The 23915-nt window shown below is 50.9% G+C and overlaps 1 protein-coding gene across 3 annotated transcripts in view; it reads left to right on the plus strand.

Moving 5' to 3' along the window:
- PTPN5 (protein tyrosine phosphatase non-receptor type 5) overlaps window positions 1-23915 on the plus strand; it is a 58571-nt gene that overhangs the window by 10657 nt on the left and 23999 nt on the right. For all 3 annotated transcript variants that reach the window (XM_024987324.2, NM_001102293.1, XM_059883031.1), the window contains 2 exon segments: window positions 4218-4368; window positions 13471-13549. In XM_024987324.2, the coding sequence (XP_024843092.1) occupies window positions 13525-13549 (25 nt within the window). In that variant the 5' untranslated portion in view covers window positions 4218-4368; window positions 13471-13524.

A 23915-nucleotide genomic window follows, 5' to 3' on the forward strand; every position in this document is an offset into this window, starting at 1 on the left:
CCCCATGAAGTTGGGTTTTCAGCTCTTTATGCCCCACCTTCCTCTGGGCCCTGTGTCTGACCCAGGGGACCCCAAAACCACCAAGGGCTCTCCAAAGGGGAGAGAGCAGTTCTACCAGAGAGGCCCCGTTCATCCTCAAGGTAGCATCTTCAGCATTGCTCTCCTTAGCTCCAGGATACCTGGCAGAGCCTAAGGACAAAGGAAACAGAGCTTTGCTGCTGATGGCACCACCTGGTATGGAGGGCAGGAGCGGCTTGGAGGGGCCTGGGAGAGGCAGCTTTGAAGCAGGTCAGCGTGGTGACAGGGAGGCTGTCAGCCCCGGTGGCCTCGTCCTTTCTCTGCCTCAGTCACTTCCACCATCTTTACCATAAGCTTGTGACCGGCAGCTCCTATTGCTTCCGCAGCCCAGAGGAAGAAACCGAGGCTCAAAGAAGCTAGGACACAGGTCCAGGACCCCGTGGGGACAAGGTGGCAGAGCACAGCGTTTCAGCCAGGTCTCTCGGCCTCCGAATCCATCCTTTTTGCAGAGGACCGTGGCTGCCTTAAGGTGTGTGACCTCAGAACATCCAGTCTGCTGTGTTTTGAGGGATTCTCCCAGCGACTGAAGGCTTGGTCACAGCCCTCCCCCGGCCCCTGGTCTCTAGACCCTTTTCAGCCTTGAATTCTGGCTTCTTTTTTCCTCTTTCCTATTCCATTCAACTTCCTGGCTCATACAGTGTCCTCTCTCCTAGCAAAGCTGCCTCAGACCCAGCTCACGTTTCCAAACAGTTTCCATCTTGTGTCCCCCCCAGGCTCTGACTGGGTCTCAGTTTTGCCTGATTCTTTTACCAAACCCTGAAGTGCCAGCATCTTCCCAACCTGAGCACAGAAGGGCTACCTGAGAGGCTGAGGGTGGGGGCCCTGATGGAGGACTAGACCCCACAGTGAGGTGTGGCAGGAGCCAGAGTTCTCCCTAGCCGCAGGTGGGAACAGACCTAGCTCTGTACCCCAGCCCCCTCCTTTCCAAGTGTGTACGAGCCCTATGAGAGGTGGTTCTGTGGGTGATGGAGAGTGGAGCAGATGCCAGACAGGATCTTCGTGGACAATCCAGAGCAATGCACAGGTGGCCCTGGCATTCAGGCCCAAGGTTGGCATCAGGGACATCTAGGGCTAAAACCAGAGGCAGGTAGAGATCAGAAGCCCAGAATCATTTGCGATCAGGGTGTGTGTGTCACCAGCACTGGCTAGGTCAGGATTCTAGTTCCGTTTGGAGAGGGCAGAGCTGCAAGAGTGGACAAGGCCTCAGTCCTAGAAGGAAGATGACCGAGACAGAGATTGTGCCTGCCAGGGCATCAGGCGGAAGGCCAGGCGCTGGGATGGGGCCAGTGTCAGAGCCGGATGAGCAAGAGTGAGACTGAGTGTTGTGAAAATAATAGTTAACACTTAAATGAGCCTCCTTGGTAGCTCAGTGGTAGAGAATCTGCCTGCTAATGCAGGAGGTGCGGGTTTGCTCCCTGGGTCAGGAAGATCCCCTGGAGAAGGAAATGACAACCCACTCTAATATTCTTGCCTGGGAAATCCCATGGACAGAGGAGCCTGGCAGGCTGCAGTCCATGCGGTCGCAAAAGGGTTGGACACGAGTTAGTGACTAAACAGTAACAAGAGCATTTATGTAGTGCGTTCTGTGCTACTGGTCCATTTTGCAGATGAGAAAACTGAGGCACCAAGCGTTTGAGTCAAACTTCTGATCTCTTCCAAGACTGGCAGCATGGCCCCTCACATTCATAGTTTGACATCAGCCATGGTGGGAGCATTTACACCAGGGAAATTGGCAAATGCCACAAATTATAGCTTTTAAAATTTTTATTTTTTTTCTGAGAACCAGTTTGTTAGCATACCACTAAGCTCAGAGGGTAAAGAATCCACCTGCAATGCAGGAGATCTGGGTTCGATCCCTGGGTTGGGAAGATTCCCATGGAGAAGGGAACAGCTACCCTCTCTAGTATTCTTGCCTAGAGAAATCCATGGACAGAGGAGCCTGGCGGGCTACAGTCCATGGGGTCACAAAGAGTCGGACACGACTGAGCGACTTTCACTTCACTTCAGGCTCATTCCAGAGCCTCCATGAACCTCACCTGTGGGTGAGAAGGCTTGTATTAACGGAAAAGCAGGCAACACCTGCCACAGTAGATGATGAGAGCCTTTTCAAGAGCTTACTGGACTCTGTCTAAGCATTTTACATGCATCTCATGTAAAAACTTCACGTAAGGATCAGCATTCATTCAGTCTCCCTGAGACCCTCTGAAGTGTAGACACTGCTTTCCCTATTTCACAGATCAGGAGACTGAGCTACGGAGAAGTCAAGCATCTTATCTAAGATCAGGCAGTCAGTGAGGCAGCACTGACTCAGACTTGGCCGCCCAATCCCAAAGCCTGTGCTTTGTGGCGTTTTTGATGAGCCATTTATACACACTCAAACCCTAGCCCTATTTTCATTTATTTTTCTCAAGAATAGATCTTGAGTATCTTCCTGGTGCCAGACAGAGTATTAAGTGAGGAAATAGGAACGTCCACATCAGAGCCCATGCACCTGGTGGCTTCAATAAAGCCTGGGTCTGGGGTGGAGGCAAACTGAATTTGAAGCCTGCTTCTGTTTGAACCATCTGGATGACCTTGAGCAAGTGACTCAGTCTCTCCAAGTCCTCATCTCCACATGTGTAGGAGGGGCTGACAACTGTGTTTAGCTCACAAGGCTGTGGTGAGAGATGAGTGATGTAATACATGTACAGTATTGGCACGGTATCCAGCACTCCCTAAGCACTCGGTAAAAGGAAGCTGCCGTGATTACAGTCCACAGGTTTGTGTTTGGGTCGCTCCGTGTGAGGTGCGGATACAGGGCATCAGGAGATAACCACCAAGGGACTTCCCTGGTGGTCTAGTGGTTAAGATTCCTCCACTGGGTTCAGTCTCTGGTTGGAGAATTAAGATCCTGCATGCCACGTGGCATGGCCAAGAAAAATAAAATAATTTAAAAATAATCAGTTATTTCTAAGGGAGTCAGGGAGAGTACTGCTGAGGCCACATTTGAACAGGGTCTTGAAAGGGTCTTAAAGTGTTTTTTCAAGCAGAGAAGGGAAACGGGTGCTTTTCCCTGAAGGGCGAAGTGCATTCCAAGGCATCCCGAGTAGAAGCGAGCATCTAACAGAAAGGAAACATGAAAACACTCCCCTCCCAAGAGATGTGATCACGCCTTCACATTTGTAACTGTCTGTTTCCTCCTTGTAAGTGAAACTGTATACCTTGGGTGGAGAAAGAGGGGGCCGAAGTGGGGCGTTTTCAGAATCTTGGAGAGCAGAGGATTAAACCAGATGACCTTTCAGCCCTGAAATCCCACTCTTCGATTGAACATTTTCTGGTCTCCTGTCCACCACACAGATACACCTGTCCGCAGTAGATACTGACCCACACAGGGGAGCTGGGCCTGTGTCAGTCACTGACTGGGGTGGGAAAGCTCCCCTTTCCCCACCCTCTACCCCCGACTCCCGCTCCCCCCCAGCCCCACCCATGGACCAAAGCCTGTTTCCCTGCCACTGGGAGCGCCCTCTGCTGGTTCCCTGCTCCACCAGCCCTGCCTCATCAAACCTTGATACCTAACCCTAACCCCAAAATCAAAACTTGAGACCTTAAGCAAAGGCCATTAAATGTCATTAAATTCATGTTTGTTTTTTTTTAAATTTTCATTTGTGGATGCTGTGACTCGGACTGGAGGAAATGACTGGCCTAGGGTCACACGCTGGACTAGAGCCCAGGGCTGCTGTGCCCTTGGCCGTGGAGCACATGTGTTCCTCCAGTCATGGAGCACGGCTGCTACCATCACGCACACTCTCCACTCCAGCCAGTCTCCCAAGGCGGGCTCTCTGGGCTGCTGCTCCAGGTGGAGCAACCTGAGGCCAGGGTCCAGGGCAGGGCTTCCTTCTGTTCCTGGGGAGGACATACGAGGTAATGGCCCTGCAGCTGTGAACTCCTTCGGATCCCTGGGGACAGGAGTCTCCCCCTCCGGCTCCTTCACTAAGTCACCTGCTGTGTGAATCAAGCTGAGTCACTTCACCACCTGAGCCTCAGTTTCTTCATCTGTAAAATGGGCGTGCTGCCCCCAAAGATCTAGGTGAGGATTGTTTCAAAGAACATATGCAAGGTAACTGCTGTTTCGTTCACATTCACTCTCTTCCTATTTTCAGAGTGTTGTTTTCAACAAAGACCAAAAGCCAGAAGAGAAGAGAGCTGAGGACTATGGGCAGCAAGAGGCAGACCTGTTACTACTAGCTGTGTGCCCTTGGGCAGGTCACTGGACTTCTCTGAATCTCCATTTCCTCATCTAGAAACTACAAGGTAATGATTGTATGTTCCTCCTAGGGCCATTGTGAAGATTAAGATCTGCCTTACGTCTCTGGAAAGAAGGGGAGGGAGGAGGAGAACACAAACGAAGAACATGACAAATGAGCACTCGGAAGATGTCCCCGTCCACACTCCCTTCCCGTGCCCCTGTCAGACTGAATTTCTTTCCAGTCCTTTGAGCGTGCCCCGCTTCCTCTCAACTCCAGGCCCCTTCACGGGCCTCCCTTCGGCCTGGAACACCCCAGCTGCTGCTCTGTCACTCCACAAGGCCTGACCTCTCCTTCATGTCCCCTCATCGGTTCCTTCCTGCAAACCTACCCCGACTCTCCTGCCAGTCTCAGGGCCTCACCGGCAGCCCCCACACCTGGCACTTCTCCCATCAAACAGGCCACCTGTGTTCCCTTGCCTTTTGCTTCCCTGTACTCCCCCTCTGTGCTCTGAGAGCCTGCACTTTGCTGTATCCCCAGGGCCTCAGCCTGTGGCCCACACATAGTAGGTGTTTGGTAAGCACTAGTGTTTGGTCATGGAGAAGGCAATGGCACCCCACTCCAGCACTCTTGCCTGGAAAATCACATGGACAGAGGAGCTTGGTAGGCTGCAGTCCATGGGGTCACTAGGAGTCAGACCCGACTGAGCAACTTCACTTTCACTTTTCACTTTCATCATTGGAGAAGGAAATGGCAACCCACTCCAGTGTTCTTGCCTGGAGAGTCCCAGGGACGGTGGAGCCTGGTGGGCTGCTGTCTATGGGGTCGCACAGAGTTGGATACAACTGAAGCGGCTTAGCAGCAGCAGCAGTGTTTGGTCATCACTAGTCAAGCTCATGAGTGTCCCAGACCCTGAATCAGACTCACGTGAAAGATGGAAAACTCTTTCCATCTTGCCCAGCCCCCACCCCTTTGCTGCCTGGGCCTCTCCAGCACCCCTTCGTCTCCCCTTCCCTTGGCTGTCTGCCACGCCCACACCGCTATCTCCCATGAGCAGAGCAAGGTGGAGAAGGCGTCATCATTCATCAGGGCACGTCCCAAGCAGAGGACTCACAGACCCTGTGTTTGGGATCCAGAGCGCTCTGAGTTTGCAGTCTGCTCAGACGTGGGGACAGATGGCTGGACAGTGGACAGCTGGGCAGGGAGGGTAGGCAGCTTGGCAGGATGGAAATAGCAGTGAACTAAGCATTGGAAGTCCTGGGCTCGCCTATCTGTTCCACGAGTTTGCTGCACGCATCGGTCTGAGCACTGTGGGTGCCAGCAACAGAAACTGACAGACTTACGCAGGAAAGCTGCTTGTCAGAAGGCTTTGGGGTGTGACACAGGATGACACGTAACTGACCTCTGGTCTTGGGCCGTCCCTGCGGCAAGGGACTGGCAGAGCACCTGGGGAAGAGAGAGGCAACTCCCGAAAGGGAATCGGGATTTTTAAGTGCCTGAAAACAGTTGTTCACACCCTTTGTGACCTGAGGCAAGTACTGAATCTCCCTTGCCTTGGTTTCTCTTTGGAGATATCCTAAAGCCAGCCTCTCTCCTCCATTCACATCTTGTGTGCTTTGTCCAGAGAAAACTTTCTGCCCTGGCCCCAGATAACATCTCTCCCCATCCAGACATTAGGGGATGGTGATGAGGAGGTGACTGAGCACCTATGTGCTTCCCTGCCACTGCCCTGGGAAGGAAGGCGAGGTCGCTCCACCTGTCCACTCTAAAGCACGTGGCTCATTTGCAGGAGGCGGTCAGCCTGGTTCTCCATGAAGCAAGCATGTCCTCTGCCCCTGCACACTGAAGTGCTGATGAGAACCTGGGTGGCATTCTGGGTCCCTTTCTGGCCATGATATGGCCGTCTTCTCCAGGTTGGGAAGCTCCTGGCCAGGTTCTGCCCACCCAGAACCCTCAAAACCACTACCCCTAAGACCCTGCCACTGCCCTCCACCTGACCTTTAATGTGTACATCAACAGGCTTGGGCCCTGAACACCTGGGATGCAGGGGTGGCTGATGGGGTGAATGTGCTCTCAAGTCACTGCTCGGGGAGGCAGGTGCACAAACAGCTAACTACAGCAGCAGAACAAAGTCAGAGGCAGAAAGGAGTAAGAGCCAGTGTGGGGTGGGAGTGGAGATGGGAGAGCTTAATTCTTCCCTGGAGATCAGGAGGTGCTTCATGAAAGAGGTGATGGGGAGAATTAGTAAAATTTGACAGGAGGGGGAAAAGAAACATCAGGCTAAGGTAACAGCATGAACAGAGGCCTGGAAGTCGGAGTGGACAGGTTTGGTCCTGAGGACATGGCCGTGTAGTGGGATTCAAGCTTTGGGAGGTGGTAGAGACTCCGTGTGGACACTTTGGGGTGTCTAGAGCCTAGAGCCATTGTCCCCAACCTTCTTAGTGCCAGGGATCAGTTTCATGGAAGACAGTTTCTCCACGGATGGGGGCGGGGGTGGTGTTGGGATGATTCAAGCACATCACGGTTATTGTGTATTTTATTTCTATTTATTCTTTATTTCTACGTATTCTTTATTCATCCGCTTCACCTCAGACCATCAGGCATTAGATCCCAAATGTTGGAGACCCCTGCTCTAGCGAGCCCTGGGAGCCCCAGGAGCAGGAAACCCAAGGTAGAAGGCATATCTGCCTGGGATTGGGTGAGGAGGTTCCTGGGGGCTCAGCCTCCCACCCAGAGATGCTGGCTTCAGCATCCCAGCTCCTCCTCACCCACCTGGGAGGAGAGTGCAGACTCCTCTACCTCCCTCCCCAAACCTGTCAGCTGTTTCTCTGCATGCATCCTGGGCAAAGCTGACATCCACTCCAGGATGTCTCCTAAGAGCACCCACACATCACCGTCCCACCCTCCAGGCAGAGGTGATGTGCCCACAGTCCCTCCCAGGCAGGCCTCTGTTAACACTCTTCACCCAGTCCCCAGTGTTACCTGATCTGTCTCCCCCATCGGCCACAAGCTCCTGGAAAATAAGGTGGGCTGGTCCAGGCTGAGTCTCCAGCACCCCGCCAGGGGCACCAGTACCTTCAAACATGAGTGGACGAATGACACTGATGACATTTAAGGTTCCAGGAGCCTAGGATCTAGGGGTGGAGCCTAGGGATGAAGCCTCAGGGGTCCAGATTGAAAGAGGATTGCCCAAAGTCGTTAAGCAAGGGGGGAGCGGAGTTTAAAAGGTAAGTTTGCATCATAGCAGCACTATTCACAACACCCGAAAGGTGGAAGCAGTCCAGAAGTCCGTCAGATGGTGGATGGGTGAAATGTACTTTGCCCGTTGAGTTGGATATTAACCAGCTGTTAAAGGAAATTAAGTACTGACACATGCTAGAGCGGGGATGAACCTAGAAAATGTTATGCTGAGTGAAAGGATCCAGACACAAAAGGCTTCAATATTGTAAGATTCCATTTAGTTGAAATACACAGAACAGGCAAATCTGTGAGAGACAGGAAGAGGATTAGTGGTTGCCAGAGGCTGAGGGAGGGGAGGATGGGAGGGACTCCTTAAGGGGTCCCGGCTTTTCTTTTGGGGTCGATGAAACTCTTCTGGAACTAGATGATGGTGGTGGTTTCACAACATTATGGATGTAATAAGTACCCTGGAACCGTATGTTTTCAGTTCAGTCGCTCAGTCGTGTCTGACTCTCTGCGACCCCATGAACCGCAGCACACCAGGCCTCCCTGTCCATCACCAACTCCCAGAGTCTACCCAAATTCTTGTCCATCGAGTCGGTGATGCCATCCAGCCATCTCATCCTCTGACGTCCCCTTCTCCTCCTGTCCTCAATCTTTCCCAGCATCAGAGTCTTTTCCAATGAGTCAACTCTTCGCATGAGGTGGCCAAAATATTGGAGTTTCAGCTTCAGCATCAGTCCTTCCAAAGAACACCCAGGACTGATCTCCCTTAGGATGGACTGGTTGGATCTCCTTGCAGTCCAAGGGACTCTCAAGTGTCTTCTCCAATACCACAGTTCAAAAGCATCAATTCTTCGGCGCTCAGCTTTCTTCACAGTTCAACTCTCACATCCATACATGACCACTGGAAAAACCATAGCCTTGACTAGACGGACCTTTGTTGGCAAAGTAATGTCTCTGCTTTTTAATATGCTGTCTAGGCTGGTCATAACTTTCCTTCCAAGGAGTAAGCGTCTTTTCATTTCATGGCTGCAGTCACCATCTGCAGCAATCTTGGAGCCCAGAAAAATAAAGTCAGCCACTGTTTCCACTGTTTCCCCATCTATTTGCCATGAAGTGATGGGACCAGACGCCATGATCTTAGTTTTCTGAATGTTGAGCTTTAAGCCAACTTTTTCACTCTCCTCTTTCACTTTCGTTAAGAGGCTCTTTAGTTCTTCTTCACTTTCTGCCATAAGGGTGGTGTCATCTGCATATCTGAGGTTATTGATATTTCTCCTGGCAGTCTTGATTCCAGCTTGTGCTTCCTCCAGCCCAGCATTTCTCATGATTTGAAATGGTTTAAATGGTGAATTTTATGTTATGTGAATATTACCCCGGACGTAGTTTGGGACCAGATCAGGTAACCACCAACTGGGTCTAATGTCTGTTCCTCAAACCTATGCCACTAATCACCCTTCCTACAACAGACCTCCTCAGCCCAGGGACAGGGGAGCCTGTGGCACCTCTTGGTTCAAGGGAAGCCCCACCCAGGTGGCAGGATTTCTATTCAAGTGCCTCTGCTGTGTCCTGGCCTACATCACTTCCTCAGCCTGTTGACCAACTACTTCCGGTTAATGCCAAATACTCTATCCATCTCGAGCCTCTGGGGTGCTCCCCTGTTTCTGTTTGTACCATGAAAGAAGTTCTTTTCCTTGTGACCCCTCATCCACCTATAAACATCCTTTAAGAACCAGCTCCTATATTCCCCTTGCCGAAGACATCCCCTCCACCCCCTCACCACAAGCTGAGCTCCCCAAGGTATCACGTGCATGCAGTCTATTAAAGCTGGTGGGGGAGCAATAGTGTTTGCTTGTGTGTCTCCCCAGAAGACTGGGAGTTGTGGGGGGAAGGGCCTGGTGTGTTTGTCACTGTGTTCCTAGTTTTGCTGCCTTGCTCCCCGAAGCTGCTCAGTGAGCGCTTGTTGAATGGGGCAGTGGCTTTGGAAAGGTTCTTCCCCTCCCACACACATTCTCCATCGGTGAGGGAGGGACAGGCCGGGTGATCTCCTAGTCCCTTTATCTCAGGGGTTCTCTGGTTTCTAAGAGTAGCGGTGAGGGGCCAGTCCAGCAAGTGGCTGCCTGTGGTCACAGGCCAGTTTTCTTCTCCTGTGTCCCCAGCTGGTTGAAGTGGATAAAGGAAGAGAAGGAGCCTGCAGTAATGCACAGCAAGCAGCTATTTCTGCTCTTGGCTGGGAGGAAGGAGGACAGTGCCCAGAGACTGGGCTTCTCGAGTCAGCCTGAATGCACCAGCTCTTCCCTTTGGAAATCTAATTCAAACCCTCCCCTGAACAGCCTCACCATGCAGGTTTTGGCGAGGTTGCCTGGAGTCCTTCGACTGCAGGGCCCAGAGCAGGCTCTTGCTTCATTGTCCTCTCCAGATGAGAGGTGCTACTCTTTCTGCTTTCCTGATGATGAAATTAGTCATTTTCTAGGAAGCTTATTTATAGAGTCCGCTGCACACATGCAGGGCTGAGCTATTCTGAACACGACTTGGGGCCTGGGAGGCTTGAGGTGAGAAAGCAGCTGTGAGTCACTCGTGGGTCCTATTGCAGAGGTATCTGGATATACCTGGGTTACCTTTTTGCACCGAGCCAAGGGTCAGACCTCTGGGGCTACCCTCCAGCCAGGGCGCTCTTCAAGGTAAAGAAAGCAAAAGCTGTGGATCAGGAGGTCGGGGGTAAGTGTTCTCCATCCCCATCTGCTGGCTACCCACGCGGCATATAACCTGGGGCCAGGCAGACTCCCTTCTGTGCCTCCGTTTCCTCCTCTGCTAAATGAAAGGGCTTCCAGCTCCGTGATACTGGTCTGCTGTGGACTGCAGCAGGGGAGAAGGGTTCCAAGTGCCTTTATGAAGATCTGCCTTCAAAAAGGCAGCTCAGATAATGGCTATGTTTGAGGGGCCTGAGGTTTTTTTCAAGAAGGTCAGGGCAATGTTCACTTATTCACCGAGTGTTTGTTTATGTATTGAACACCCGCTATGGAGCGGGCACCAAGCGAGACTTCGAAGCTACAGTGATAAATGAAACCCAAATGGTGGTCCCTGCCCTCATGTCACTTATAATCCAATGTTGGTCAAATAATGGCATAAGGTAAAATGAAATTTCAAACTTTGTCAAAGGCTATGAGTAAAAACTAATGGGAAGGAGACCTTGGGGGGCAGTGCGGTGGGAGGAGCTCTCCAGGCAGGGAGAAAAGCACGTGCAAAGGCACTGTGTAGAAAAAAGCCTGCCCTGTTGTAGCTAGAGTGCAGAGGTTAAAAGGGAAAGGGGCATGAAATAAGGCTGGAGGGATGAATGGAGGACAGAACGTTCAAGATCTGGTAAGCCACATCTAAGGATTATTGTCTTTGTTTTGAGTGTAATAGGATGCCATTCAAGTATTTTTTAAAAGAAGCAAGTTATATGGTAAGTGTGAAAGAGTTGATTCTCGCTCAGGCCTGCCCTATCCAGTTGTGCAGGTTGTAAACTGCACAACCTACAAAGCCATATATATTAGAGAATGTTTCAGAGGCCAGCCTGAGTGAATGCCAGAGACCAGTTAAAAGACTGCCTCAGGAATCTAGGCAAGAGATGCTGCCCTGGACCAAGATGTAGGTGGCAGAGAGAGGGGAAAAGTGGAGAGACTCCAGAGACATTTAAAGGGCCTTGAAGATAGCATTTGTCTCTCTGCAGGAGAGCCAGGCCCTGGGGGTTGGGATTCTCAGAGATCGTGCCACCTGGAGTGAGGAAAGAGTAAAACAGTTGCCAGTTGAGAGCAGAAGATGTCAGAATCAAAAGGGGCATCCTTACCCCAACCTCTGTGCCCGTCACTGTTTCAAGGTTGCAGTTGGGCCTGGAGTCGGCTTCAGGACCAGTCCAAGAGTCAGGATTGCAGGGCTAGTGGGTGGAGAGGCAGCTGACCTCTTGAACTTCTTGGAAGTGCTATGATAGCAAGGGTAGATTAAAGTTTCTTCTGGCTGCCAGTTTCAGAAATCAAATCCCACCATCTTAAGCTAAAATATTGGAATTTATTGGAAGGATCAAAATCACCATAGACAGTAACTGCAGCCATGAAATTAAAAGACGCTCCTTGGAAGAATAGCTATGACAAACCTAAACAGCGTATTAAAAAGCAGAGACATTACTTTGCCAACAAAGTTCCCTTTAGTCAAAGCTATGTTTTTTCCAGTGGTCATGTATGGATGTAAGAGCTGAACTATAAAGAAGGCCGAGGGCTGAAGAATTGATGCTTTCAAACTGTGGTGCTAGAGAAGACTCTTGAGAGTCCCTTGGACTGTGAGGAGATCCAACCAGTCAATCCTAAAGGAGATCAACCCTAAATATTCATTGGAAGGACTGATGCTGAAGCTCCAATACTTTTGGCCACCTGATGAGAAGAGCTGACTCACTGGAAAATACCCTGATGCTGGGAAGATAGAAGGCAGGAGAAGAAGGGGGCGGCAGAGGATGAGTTGGTTGGATGGCATCACCGACTCAAAGGACATGAGTTTGAGCAAGCTCCGGGAGGTTGTAAAGGACAGGGAAGCCTGGTGTGCTGCAGTCCATGGGGTCGCAAAGAGTCAGACACGACTGAGTGACTGAACAACAGCAATTGGAAGGATCCTGGGGCATCTGATGGTCTTAACAGGCATGTTGCTCAGTCAAGGTTCAGAATGGGCCGGAATGCAGAAGCTCCTATGGCCTCAGCAACAGATGTTTCTGGACCCTCTCTCCAGGGCACTGTGGCTACCATGGTTCAGCCCTCAGAATACATTTGAAAAGTGCAGGGGAGAGGTTCTGATTGTCCCAGGCTGGTGGGCTTGTCCAGCCGCGGATCAGTCAGCTGCTGCTAGGGGTCGGACCAAGGGCAGGCAGAGCCCCTGGAGCCCACGCTGTGCAGCAGGCCCTTCCCAAAGCAGGGGAAGCCCTGAGAACAGAGCAGTCACTGAGGATATGTCAGATGACACAAACTTCCTGAAAAATGAAAGTGAAAAGGGAAAGTCGTGTCCAGCTCTCTGCGACTCCACGAACTGTAGCCCACCAGGCAACTCTGTCCATGGGATTCCCCAGGCAAGAATACTAGAGTGGGTTGCCATTCCCTTCTCTGGGGCATCTTCCTAACCCAGAAGATACCCAGACAGTATCTTCTTTACCGTCTGAGTCACCAGGGAAGTCCACAGAAACTCCCTGGGGTCTGGATAATCTCCAGCAAACTTTTTCCAGCTTACTGGGTAAAGGAGAAACTCTAGACCCAAGCCTAGTCCTGAAAGGTACCCTGATAAAGAAGGTTTTCTGATTTCAGAAGGAAATAGAACATTTAGAATATGCAAATACATTGACAGCTACTTTTTCTAGCTATTTCTAGAGAAGAGTTTTGCATACCACTTTGTACTGCCTGAGCCACAGGAAATGGGCAGGGCATGGGGGAGGGCTGGACACAGATTGTATGTCACCCAGATCCCTCTTGACCACTCATGGTTCAAACCCACAGAAACTCAGAGGCAGAATGGCACAGCAGTGCAAATGTGAGCCTGGAGTCCTAGACTGTAATTTCATACCCCGCTCTACCCAAAGGTGCTGTGTGACCTGAGGCAGGATACTTAATTTCTCTGAGCCAAGCGGAATGATCCCTAATTCATGGGGTCCTGGTGAAGACTCAGTGTGATAAAGTTTGTGAAGTGCTTTGCATGACGTAAGCCCTCCTTCTATGGTGGAGATATGGTGCTGGTGGTGGTTTTAGTGATGCTGCTGCTGGTTACTCCACATGGAAGACACCTGCAAAACTCTGCCCCTGCCTCTCCAGCTTGACCCCTCCATAGGTTGGTCTTTTCCTCAGGTCCCCCTAATGGGACAGGGTTATTCCAAAGGACCCGGTGCAGGAAAGGAAGGCTTTTCCTCTTTGCTCAGGGTTTTGTCTTGATCCCCACTCATCAACAGCCTCACCTCCCATTTTTCGTCCTGCTGCAGGAGTGAGAGCAAGAGAACCACACTGCTGATGACTCCGAGGGAGGGGCCCTGGACATGTGCTGCAGCGAGAGGCTGCCCGGTGAGTCTTCCCAGCACCCAGGTGCTCCCAGAGCTCTGAACGGAGGCAGAGAGTCCCCAAGGACCCTGGGGCTGGAGGAGAACCTGGGTGGCTGTGAATCAGCTCGAGAGGAGTGACTTGGCTGGTCTGTAGGTCTTCGTTTCAGTGAAGATTTGTTTTGCGAATCCCTGATGTCTTTCTGATACCATTTGGAGCTGCTCTAGACTCAGCTGGAGGGAAGAGCAGGCAGCTGAAGGTGTGTGGGGAGGGTGGCGAGACGGGTGGAGAGCTAGGGAGTCCAGACTTGACTGGGACATGACCACTGGCCAGTGGTATCCTGGGCAGACTTCGAAAGGTAAGATGAGGAAACACAGCCTCGCTGTGGCATGAATCAAGGGTAGGGGACGATGTGGAGAAGCGCCTTGACAGGGTGGGGAGAAGCCTGGCTGTGAACATCCAGTTATACTGCCTGAGTCCCATTCACTGCTCTTGTGCGGAGTGTGGACCGTGGCCATTGCTGTCACCACAGAGCTATTACCAAGGCACTCCTGCCCATGAGGTGGCAGCCCATCCCAGTTAGAGACCAGATACCTAAGTCATGATAAATCGCTTTGGAAGGAAGGAAGGAAGGAGGGTGGAGGAAGTTATTTTGTGTGCTTTTACCTTTTATGAAAGTTCTTATTGATTTTTCCCTCCTAATAACAAACATCCATTGTAGAAATATTAGAAAATAAAGACAAGTTTAAAAAAAAAATGGAAAAGAAAAATCACCATAATCCTGTCACACCGCATACATTTTCATATTTCCTTTTCCAAAAGTGTTAGTGTTAATTACTCAGTCATGTCCAACTCTGCAACCCCATGGACTAGCCCACCAGGCTCCTCTGCCCATGGGATTTTTCCAGGCAAGAGTACTGGAGTGGATTGCCATTTCCTCCTTCAGCAGAACTTCCCGACCACAGATCAAACCCAGGTTTCCTGCATTACAGGTGAATTATTTACCACCTGAGCCACCAGGGAAGCCCCTCCCTTGCCAGACCTCTTTGTTAAGGAAAAATCAACAGCTTTTGAATTCTAATTTTGAAGTCTCAGACCTGTTCAGTTCAGCTCAGTCGTGTCCAACTCTTTTTGACCCCATGGACTGCAGCACACCAGGCCTCCCTGTCCATCACCAACTCCCGGAGTTTACTCAAACTCATGTCCATCAAGTCATCCAACCATCTCATCCCCTATCGTCCCCTTCTCTTCCCGCCTTCAATCTTTCCCAGTGTCAGGGTCTTTTCCAATGAGTCAGCTCTTCGCATCAGGTGGCCAAAGTATTGGAGTTTCAGCTTCAGCATCAGTCCTTCCAATGAACACCCAGGACTGATCTCCTTTAGGATGGACTGGTTGGATCTCCTTGCAGTTCAAGGGACTCTCAAGAGTCTTCTCCAGCACCACAGTTCAAAAGCATCAATTCTTCAGCACTCAGCTCAGACCTGTAGCTTGTCAGAAACCTCATGATTGGCAAGGAAGCTTAGAGTATTGAGTCTTCAGCGACCCTCTTTAAGAAAGACACAGAAAATAACCAGGTGTGACTCTAAAGCGATGACTGTTTGTTTTTTTAATTTATTTATTTTAGTTGGAGGCTAATTACTTTACAATATTGTAGTGGTTTTTGCCATACATTGATATGAATCAACCATGGGTGTACATGTGTTCCCCATCCTGAACCCCCCTCCCACCTCCCTCCCCATCCCATCCCTCTGGGTCATCCCAGTGCACCAGCCCTGAGCACCCTGTCTCATGCATCGAACCTGGACTGGCGATCTGTTTCATATATGATAATATACATGTTTTAATGCTGAGAGAATAGCGATGACTGTTTAAGCAGTTGTTTTATTCACACCAGGAGCCGGGACCCCAGTAACTGATGAAGCTCCTCCAGCCTCCTAATGAGCATTTGGCCCTTTGACGTAATTCATACCTTGTCCAGTAGGGGGTGCCATTGCTCAAAACACTTTTGATGGCCTGTTAAAGTAGGCTAGGGCTTCCCTGGCGGCTCAGATGGTAAAGCTTCTGTCTACAATGCGGGAGACCTGGGTTCGATCCCTGGGTTGGAAAGATTCCCTGGAGAAGGAAATGGCAACCCACTCCAGTACTGTTGCCTAGAAAATCCCATGGACGGAGGAGCCTGGTGCAGGCTACTGCCCATGGGGTCGGACACGACTGAGCGACTTCACATTCACGTTTAAGGTAGGCTAGGATGGATGCCATCGCACCAAAGTCCTTGTGGGAACCCAAAACAGCTATCTTGAGGAAAAAAATTCTCCAAAGGGCTATGAGAGCTGTCTACAAACATCTGAAAGGCTGTGTTGTGAAGGGGACAGCATATCCATTCTGTATGTCTCAGAAAGAGGGCATAAATCCAATACATAAAAATTTTAAAAAGAGACCTTGTTGGCCCACAGGATACAGAACTTTCTTTTTGACTCTAAAAGAAATCTGGTCCCGGAACTTGATAATTCAAGACAAAACGAGTGTTCCGTCACTCGAGGCATTCAAGTATTGTCCGGATAGACGTTGGAAATTTCCGCAAAGGGTGGGAGGTCGAGATGACATCACAGTCCTTTCAACTATTAAACGGTTCTGTGATTCAGATATGAGTCATAGAATTCAGAGATGATTCTACAAACAGGGATGGCCCCACTGGCTAGAAAAAAATCTACAGAAAATAGGACATAGTGTATAGGAATCCAGAGTAGCATAGTGTGGAGGAAAGAACTCCGGGTCTGGCCTTAGAATCCGGCTGTTCTGTATACAAGCTGTGTGTTTATGCACAAGTCACTTAACCTTGCTGGTGCTCTAGTCCTTTGTTTGTGAATGGAGACAACAATGTGTACATTTATCCTCACCAGGATGAAATAAATGTAATCACACGAGCAGTCATTCCACAAATACTTGTTGAGCACCTACTGTGTGTCAGATGCTATGCTAGGAATATAGTGGAATGTGCTAGGAATAAGCATAGTCCTTGCCCTGCTTGGAGCTGCTTCTGGAAAATAGCATGAAGCCACTGCAGAGAGGCTGCAGTAATAAGCGTGATGTGTTCCAACCCTCTTTCCCATTCCTCCCCAAAAGCCAACAACCAGCAGAAGATGGAAGGGGAGTAGTGATCACCTCCACAGGGCCAGCACATTGCCCTCCTGGTGCCAGGCACTGTACTAAATGCTTTTACATGTAAGCCAAGGGGCGGGGACACCAGCAGGGTATGTGAGGAGTCAGCTCATTCCTAACACTCTCTACTGGGAGAGAGCGTCAGAGTCCACAGGTAAAGGGCTCGAGCCCACAAATCCACCCTCCACTTCAGATGCCAGTCACAAGCCCAGGTTGTTACCTGTGCTTTTTGGTGACCCGCTACCAACTGGAGGTTCCAACAACCCCCTCCAACTCAGGATGCCAATCGCAAGTCCTGAAGGTCACCTGTACTTCCGACCTATGATTGGCTCTATATCAGAGGTTCCCACAACACTGCCCTCAGGTTTGCTAGAATGGCTCTCAGAACTCAGAGAAACATTTTTAGATCCCCAATTTATTATAAGAGGATATTAAAGGATGCAGAAGATGACCGCCCAGACCGAAGACAGTGCGTCAGGCAGGGTGTCGGTTTCCCTGCTCAGAGGCCCCTTCCTCTCTCAGCACCACTCTCCCTGCATCTGTGCGATCACTGGCCCGCAGGCTCTCCAGTCCTGTCCTTTTGGATGTTTCCTGAGGCTGTATTACATAAACACGATTGATTAAATCGTTGGCCATTGGTGAATGATTCCATTTTGAGGTCAGGCCTGGGACTGGAAAGTTCCAGTGCTCTAATCACATGGTTCTCCTGGCTACCAGCCCCCATCCTTGGGTGGGATCCAAAAGGCACCTTCCCTGAAGCATTTTCAGGAGCTAAAGATGTGACCAAATATTATCTCATTGCTCTTCTAGCTCAAGAAATTGCAAAGGTTTTGGAAGATATGAGCTAGGAACTGTGGATAAAGGCCAAGTATATATGAGAAATATATATTTTGGTCATCCGAATGACCAATTATAAATTTCTTCTGAATCATAATATAGTACATATCTCACTCAGTCCTCTCTGCTGCCCTAGGAAGTTCAGTTCAGTTCAGTGGCTCAGTCATGTTCGACTCTCTGCGACCCCATGGACTGCAGCATGCCAGGCTTCCCTGTCCATCACCAACTCCCAAAGCTTGCTCAAACTCATGTTCATCGAGTCGGTGATGCCATCCAACCATTTCATCCTCTGTCGTCCCCTTCTCCTCCTGCCCTCAATCTTTCCCAGCATCAGGGTCTTTTCAAATGAGTCAGTTCTTCAAATCAGGTGGCCAAAGTATTGGAGCTTCAGCATCAGTCCTTCCAATGACTGATTTCCTTAAGGATTGACTGGTTTGGTCTCCTTGCAGTCCAAGGGACTCTCAAGAGTCTTCTCCCACACCACAGTTCAAAAGCATCAGTTCCTCGGCGCTCAGCTTTCTTTATAGTCCAACTCTCACATCCATACATGACTACTGGAAAAACCATAGCTTTGACTAGACAGACCTTTGTAGGCAAAGTAATGTCTCTGCTTTTTAATATGCTTTCTAGGTTGGTCATAGCTTTTCTTCCAAGGAGCAAGTGTCTTTTAATTTCATGGCTGCAGTCACTATCTGCAGTGATTTTGGAGCCCAAGAAAATAAAGTCTCACTGTTTCCATTGTTTCCTTAGGAAACAATGATTGCCCTGGGAAATTAGGTATTATTTCCCTAGGAAATACAATGATTGCCCTAAGAAATCAGATATTATTTGCTATCCCCCATCTCATAGAAGAAAGGGGCTTTCCTGGTGGCTAAGATGATAAAGAATCCACCTGCAATGCAGGATACCTGGGTTCGATCCCTGGGTCTGAAAGATCCCCTGGAGAAGGGAATGGCTACCCACTCCATTATCCTTGGCTGGACAATTTCATGGACAGAGAAGCTTGGTCGGCTACAGTCCATGGGGTCGTAAAGTGTCAGACACAACTGAGCTACTAACACTTTCAGTTTTCTCATAGAAGAAAGGACCAGGGTCCAGAGAAGTTAGAGAGTCTGTCCAGCTTCGTTTAGCTGGTGTTTGGTAGAGGGAGGCTTCATTCAGGCAGTTTCCTTCCGGAGCCCAGGAGCCACTGCCCCATTCTGTTTCCTTGTCACCATTTAGCCATCATCTTCTCCTGGCACCTTGTGGACTGAGGCAGAAATGACTAAGGTGTGTATGTCTCCAGGGAGGCATTAGGAGGAGTTGAGTGACGTCACTATGCCTGTGTCCATCTGTGTGCTCTTGCTCTGGGAAGCCTGCCTGCCAGGGCCCAGGCAAGTTATGTGCCCCTCTAGACATCTTGATTGATACTGAAATAACTTTTTGTCTGTTTCCTCCGTGGGGCCATGAGCTCTTCGAAGGCAACGGCCTCTCTCTTCCATCCTCCATGGCAGCATTTATTCACTCATCTCTTCATCCGTTTACTCACCATTCATTGACCACCTCCATGTGCCAGGCACTCTGTAAGTACTAGAAATTAACAGTGAGCCAACCTGAGAAAATTTTCCACTCTCACAGGACAGGATCGTGAACTAGCTAAGATCAGGCATTCTGAACCCAAACGTGGCTCCACCACCGGGGTGATTGTGGGCAGGCTCCTTAGCCTCTTAGTACCTTCCGTTTACAAAAACCGCAAGAATGACATTCACTCCCACGTGGAACTGTTGGAGGATGAAATGAATGAATGGAGCGCAAAACAGTGCCTGGAATGTAGCGAGTGTTGCATAAACATCTGTGGGACTTCCCTGGTGATCCAGTGGCGAAGAGTCCCGGCTCTCAATGCAAGGGTCCCGGTTTGATCCCTGGTCAGGGAACTATGTCCCACATGCCGAAACTAAAAAAGATTGCACGTGCTGCAGTAAAAATTGAAGATCCTTTGTGCTGCAGCTAAGACCTGGCACGACCAAATAAATAAATGTTAAAAAAAAAATACATAGGCATTGCTATTAAGCAAAAGATAGACAATAAATAAGGAGAATACATAGTAGGGCAGATGGTGATAGTGCTATGGAGAAATCAAAGCCATGCAAGGAGGAGTTGGAAAGGACTGGGACGCGGGGGGTGGGGTGGGATGGGGCTTGGCATTATGAATAGGGTAGCCCTGAAACCTGATAAGGAGTAGACTTCCACAGTTTTCATCAGCCAGAACCACTGACCTAAGCCTCCACTTGGACCTAAAAGAAGATGGAGATATACAGGACCAGAGACTTGGGACATTGGGCCTTTAGAATGAGCCCACGGGCCTGGCAAGCAGTTGCATAACGATGGTGTAAAAATACAGCCCTTGAGTAATCTCTCCCCCTCCCAGCTGTCTTCCCCACTGGGCAAGACTAAGAGGCAAGGCAGAGTGAGGACCAGCCATTCCTGGGTGACTCACTCATTCCTACACACACTGCCAGGCGGGGGCAACACGGCCAACATTCCTGGGGCCGCGGTCATCCAGACCTGAGCTGGCGCCAAGCAGGTCATCCAATCCTCCCAGACTGAGATTTCTGGGCGAAAACATCATCAGGCATCGCCAACACCTGCAGGCAGCCCACAGCTGCCCCCGGGACAGGCAGGCTCGCTCGCACGCCCGGAGGCGTTCCACGCAGGCGCACACGTGCTGGTGTTTGCTCACTTGTCACAGCCTCATGCTCATGTATTCACGTGCACGTCATACCCACACTCAGTCCCCTGGGCACACGCAGCTGCCACACCTGCGCGTCTTCTTCCTCTTGCGCACCCAAGACCTCTCAGCTCCATCGCCCTGTCATCCAGCCCTTTCCACGAGAGATGAGCTTAGAGGCGGACTCGCTTCCTTGTTCACTGTTTCCTCTTTAGGGCTCTTTCTTTCCTGAAGCCACGCCCCCTTCTCCTGCACGTTCAGATATGCAGGCTTGTTCCTTCCCTCTGCTTCTCCACCCTGTCACCAGCCCTCACTGCATGCAGTTCCTAGGTGCTGTGATGGACAAGGGCGTGCACACACTCCCCTGTGTGCACATAGGTTTTTTTCCAGCATGCACACACTCTTTTCCACATGCTCACCCTCCTCTTGTACTTCCCCCTCGCTTGCTCACTTCCTTGCTCATTTACTTGCTCACAGTCACCCAAACACACTTATACATGCAAACTCACACTCCCCAACCCCCCTTCTGTGTGTAGGTGTTCACATTTGCGAGGAACGAGGCAAGCCTGCTGATGCTGGGGCCTTGGCTCCTGCCGAAAGCACCAGTGCAGGCCTGGCCTGGGACCAGCAGCTTCCTCAGGGCCGTGGGGCAGAGGAAGGAGGTGAATAAGGGGCTTCCTTGGCTTCCCTGGTGGCTCAGTGGTAAAGGATCCACCTGCCGATACAGGAGACATAGGTTCGATCCCTGATCCCAGAGGAGCCCTCATGCCGCAGAGCAGCCAAGCCCATACTCCACAACCATGAAGCCTGCGCTGTAGACCTGGGGAGCTGCAGCTACTGAGTCCAAGCACCCTAGGGCCCGTGCTCCACAACGAGAGAAGCCCCTGCAGTAAGCAGCCCACACGCCAGCGCTGGAGGGTAGTCCCTTCTTAACACAGCTCGAGAAAAACCCACGCAGCAACAGAAACCCAGCGCAGCGAAAAATAAACAAAGATAAAAGTATTTTTTAAAAAAGACAACAGTAGGTGCTGATGATGGCATGATGTCACCGTGTGTTGTACACAGCACTGCCAGCAGGCAGCTCCATGGGCAGGCCTGTTCCCAACGTTGGCAGGGACCAAGGTCAGACTGCAGGTGGGGCGCCACCCCCTGCCCTGTCCTGCATGGTGGGGGCTCTTGTGTGCATGCATAGGGGCACGTCAGTCTGTGTGTGCAAGCACGGTGCACACTCCACCCTGCTAGCTGACCCTCGGTCACCCCTCAGACCTAAAGATACCCTTGTGGAAGGCCATGTCTCCCCTCAGAATGGTGTTCCTGCCTTCCTGAAGGCTTCAGGCCATTTGGACAGAGGGTCCTGGAGTCCTCACTGCCAAAGCATGGCCTGAAAAGAGGGGCATGGGCACATATCCTGGGCCCAGTGGACCTCTCGTCTCCTGGGGAGTGGTATGGCCAGAAGGGAGGGAGTGCAGGGCCCTGCTCAACCTGGCAGTCTGGGGCTGACCCAACCCCAGGGATTTTTTTTTCTTTTTTTAGCTGTGTTGGGTCTTCACTGCTGTGTGGTCTTTTCTCTAGTTGCAGCAAGTGGCAGCTGCTCTCTAGTTGTGGCTTCATTGCAGTGGCTTCTCTTGAAGCCACAGGCTCTAGGGCCCTCGGGCTTCGGTAGCTGTGGCACGTGGGCTCCGTAGTTGCAGCTTCCAGGCTCTAGAGCGCAGGCTCAGTACTTGTGGCACACAAGCTTGGTTGCTCCATTGCATGTGGGGTCTTCCTGAACCAGGGATCAAACCCATGGCTCCTGCATTGGCAGGCGGATTCTTTACCACTGGACCGGCAGGGAAGCCCCAGCCCCAAGGATCTTAACAGGAGTTGGTTAATCCTGCAGGGGCATCTATGGAGACAGTCACCAAGGCATGGAATCTCCCTCCAGAAAGCCAATGAAATTACTTACGGCATGTTGGTGAACCCATTCAGACAAAGAGAAACTCAGGGGTCCTTGGCAGTCAGCTCTGTTTCACTAAGTCTATGAATCGTGGCGGAGTCCTCTTTCTACAGCTCTCCCAGTTCCAGGACGCGGGCAGCTTGAAGGGTCCTCTGCTTTCGTTCATTCTTTCCACACTGGCCCTTGGCCCCACTTCCAGCTCAGCTGGTTTTGTTTAGACCTGGGAGAGGAGAGGGTGGTGATGGTTGGCAGCTTTAGAGTACTGTCAGGCATACTCCCCTGTGTGCGGCCTGGTTACCTTCAGAGGTCCTCACAAGGCCCCTCTCTGGTTTCGTTCATTTATTTTTCTCTTTTGTCTCCCACTGCCGTGTCCCTTCTCCTTGTAGTTAATGTGCTCTAATGTTTCATGTGTATTTTGTTCCTTTGTTTCTGTGTTCTCTTGTAGAACAGGGGGCAATATTTCGTGCATGTGTGTCTATTTTAAATTTGTACCCGTTGCATTCAATCTCATTCTTCTCGTCAGCAGCCCCGTTTCTGAGATCCTTCCACAGTGCCATCTGTCCTCTGACCCTTTGCTCCCAAGCCTTGCAGTGTATTCCCCAGTGTGTCTCTGGATCTGCACATGGCCTACCAGCTCCCCCAAGCGATGGACGTGTAGGTGCCCCCCTCCTCCCAGCCCACCACAGGTAGCACAGGAGGGAACTTTGGCTTGTGTGTTTCCTGGGACTGTGTAAGGATTCCCCACCCCCACCCCCCCCAGCAGAAGCACTCATTTCTAGAGTTTTCTACTTCCCAGATTGGTTCCAGCAGAGAATCTGAAAGAAACTGGAACACAGAAAACCAGGAGGAAGTGGTGTGGGTGGAGGCTAGGGAGACACACAGGAGCATGCTGGGCCATTATTGATGGCCATGGCGGGGATCTGGGTCCTTATCCCAAGAACAAGGGGCAGCCATTGAATAAAACTACAGCAAGGGCTCAGATTTGTTTGCTTTTTTTTTTTTTTAAGGAAACAGTGGATCTTTAGTGCCAGAAGGACCCTTAGAGATCTCTAGGCACACTCTGAATTTACAGTAGGCCTCTGAGGCCCACAGAGGCCATGAGATGCCGAGGGCCACAGAGCCCACTAGTTAACAGAGCCAGAACTGCTAGCCAGGCCCCCCGCCACTTGGCCAGTGTTGTGAGCCTCCCTGGTTGCCGAGGGCTATCTGAAAGCAGCAGCCTCTGCTGGGCTGGGGTTTGTCAGCATATCTGTCCCTGGACGGGGGAGGCAGGATCTTGGGTCGACCTTGCTCACCCCCTATCCCCTGGACTTTCTAAGACCTCTGAGGGCACTTAGCAGGACCCACCCTCCTGCTTCCAGGGAGGGAGGCCTCAGACTATCAGACACCCACAGACCGCCCTATGAAACATCCCTTGCTGGCTCAATGAGTGAGAACCGAAACAGAGGGTTAAAGACATGCACGCCAGTCCTGGTTCTGCCTTTTACTCTCTAGACCTCAGTTTCTTCATCTGTGAAGTGGGAGCGTGGAGCAAGAGGCTCTCCCAAGTCTGTCCCCCCCTCGCTCCATGTTGGTGCTTTCGTCTCAGGCACTTGGAACCTCTGGCCCCACCTCTCAGGGCCTCTCCATGTGTTCTTTTAGTTCTCACCGTGGGCTCGAGGGAGGAAGGCACTGCACCCTCAGAGTTTCACTGACCCTTTTCACCCTTGTACTTCTGGGCCTCCGCTCCAGAGAGGCACAAAGAACCGAGC

This window comes from Bos taurus, chromosome 29 (assembly GCF_002263795.3).
Source record: "Bos taurus isolate L1 Dominette 01449 registration number 42190680 breed Hereford chromosome 29, ARS-UCD2.0, whole genome shotgun sequence".
Taxonomy (NCBI): Eukaryota; Metazoa; Chordata; class Mammalia; order Artiodactyla; family Bovidae; genus Bos; species Bos taurus.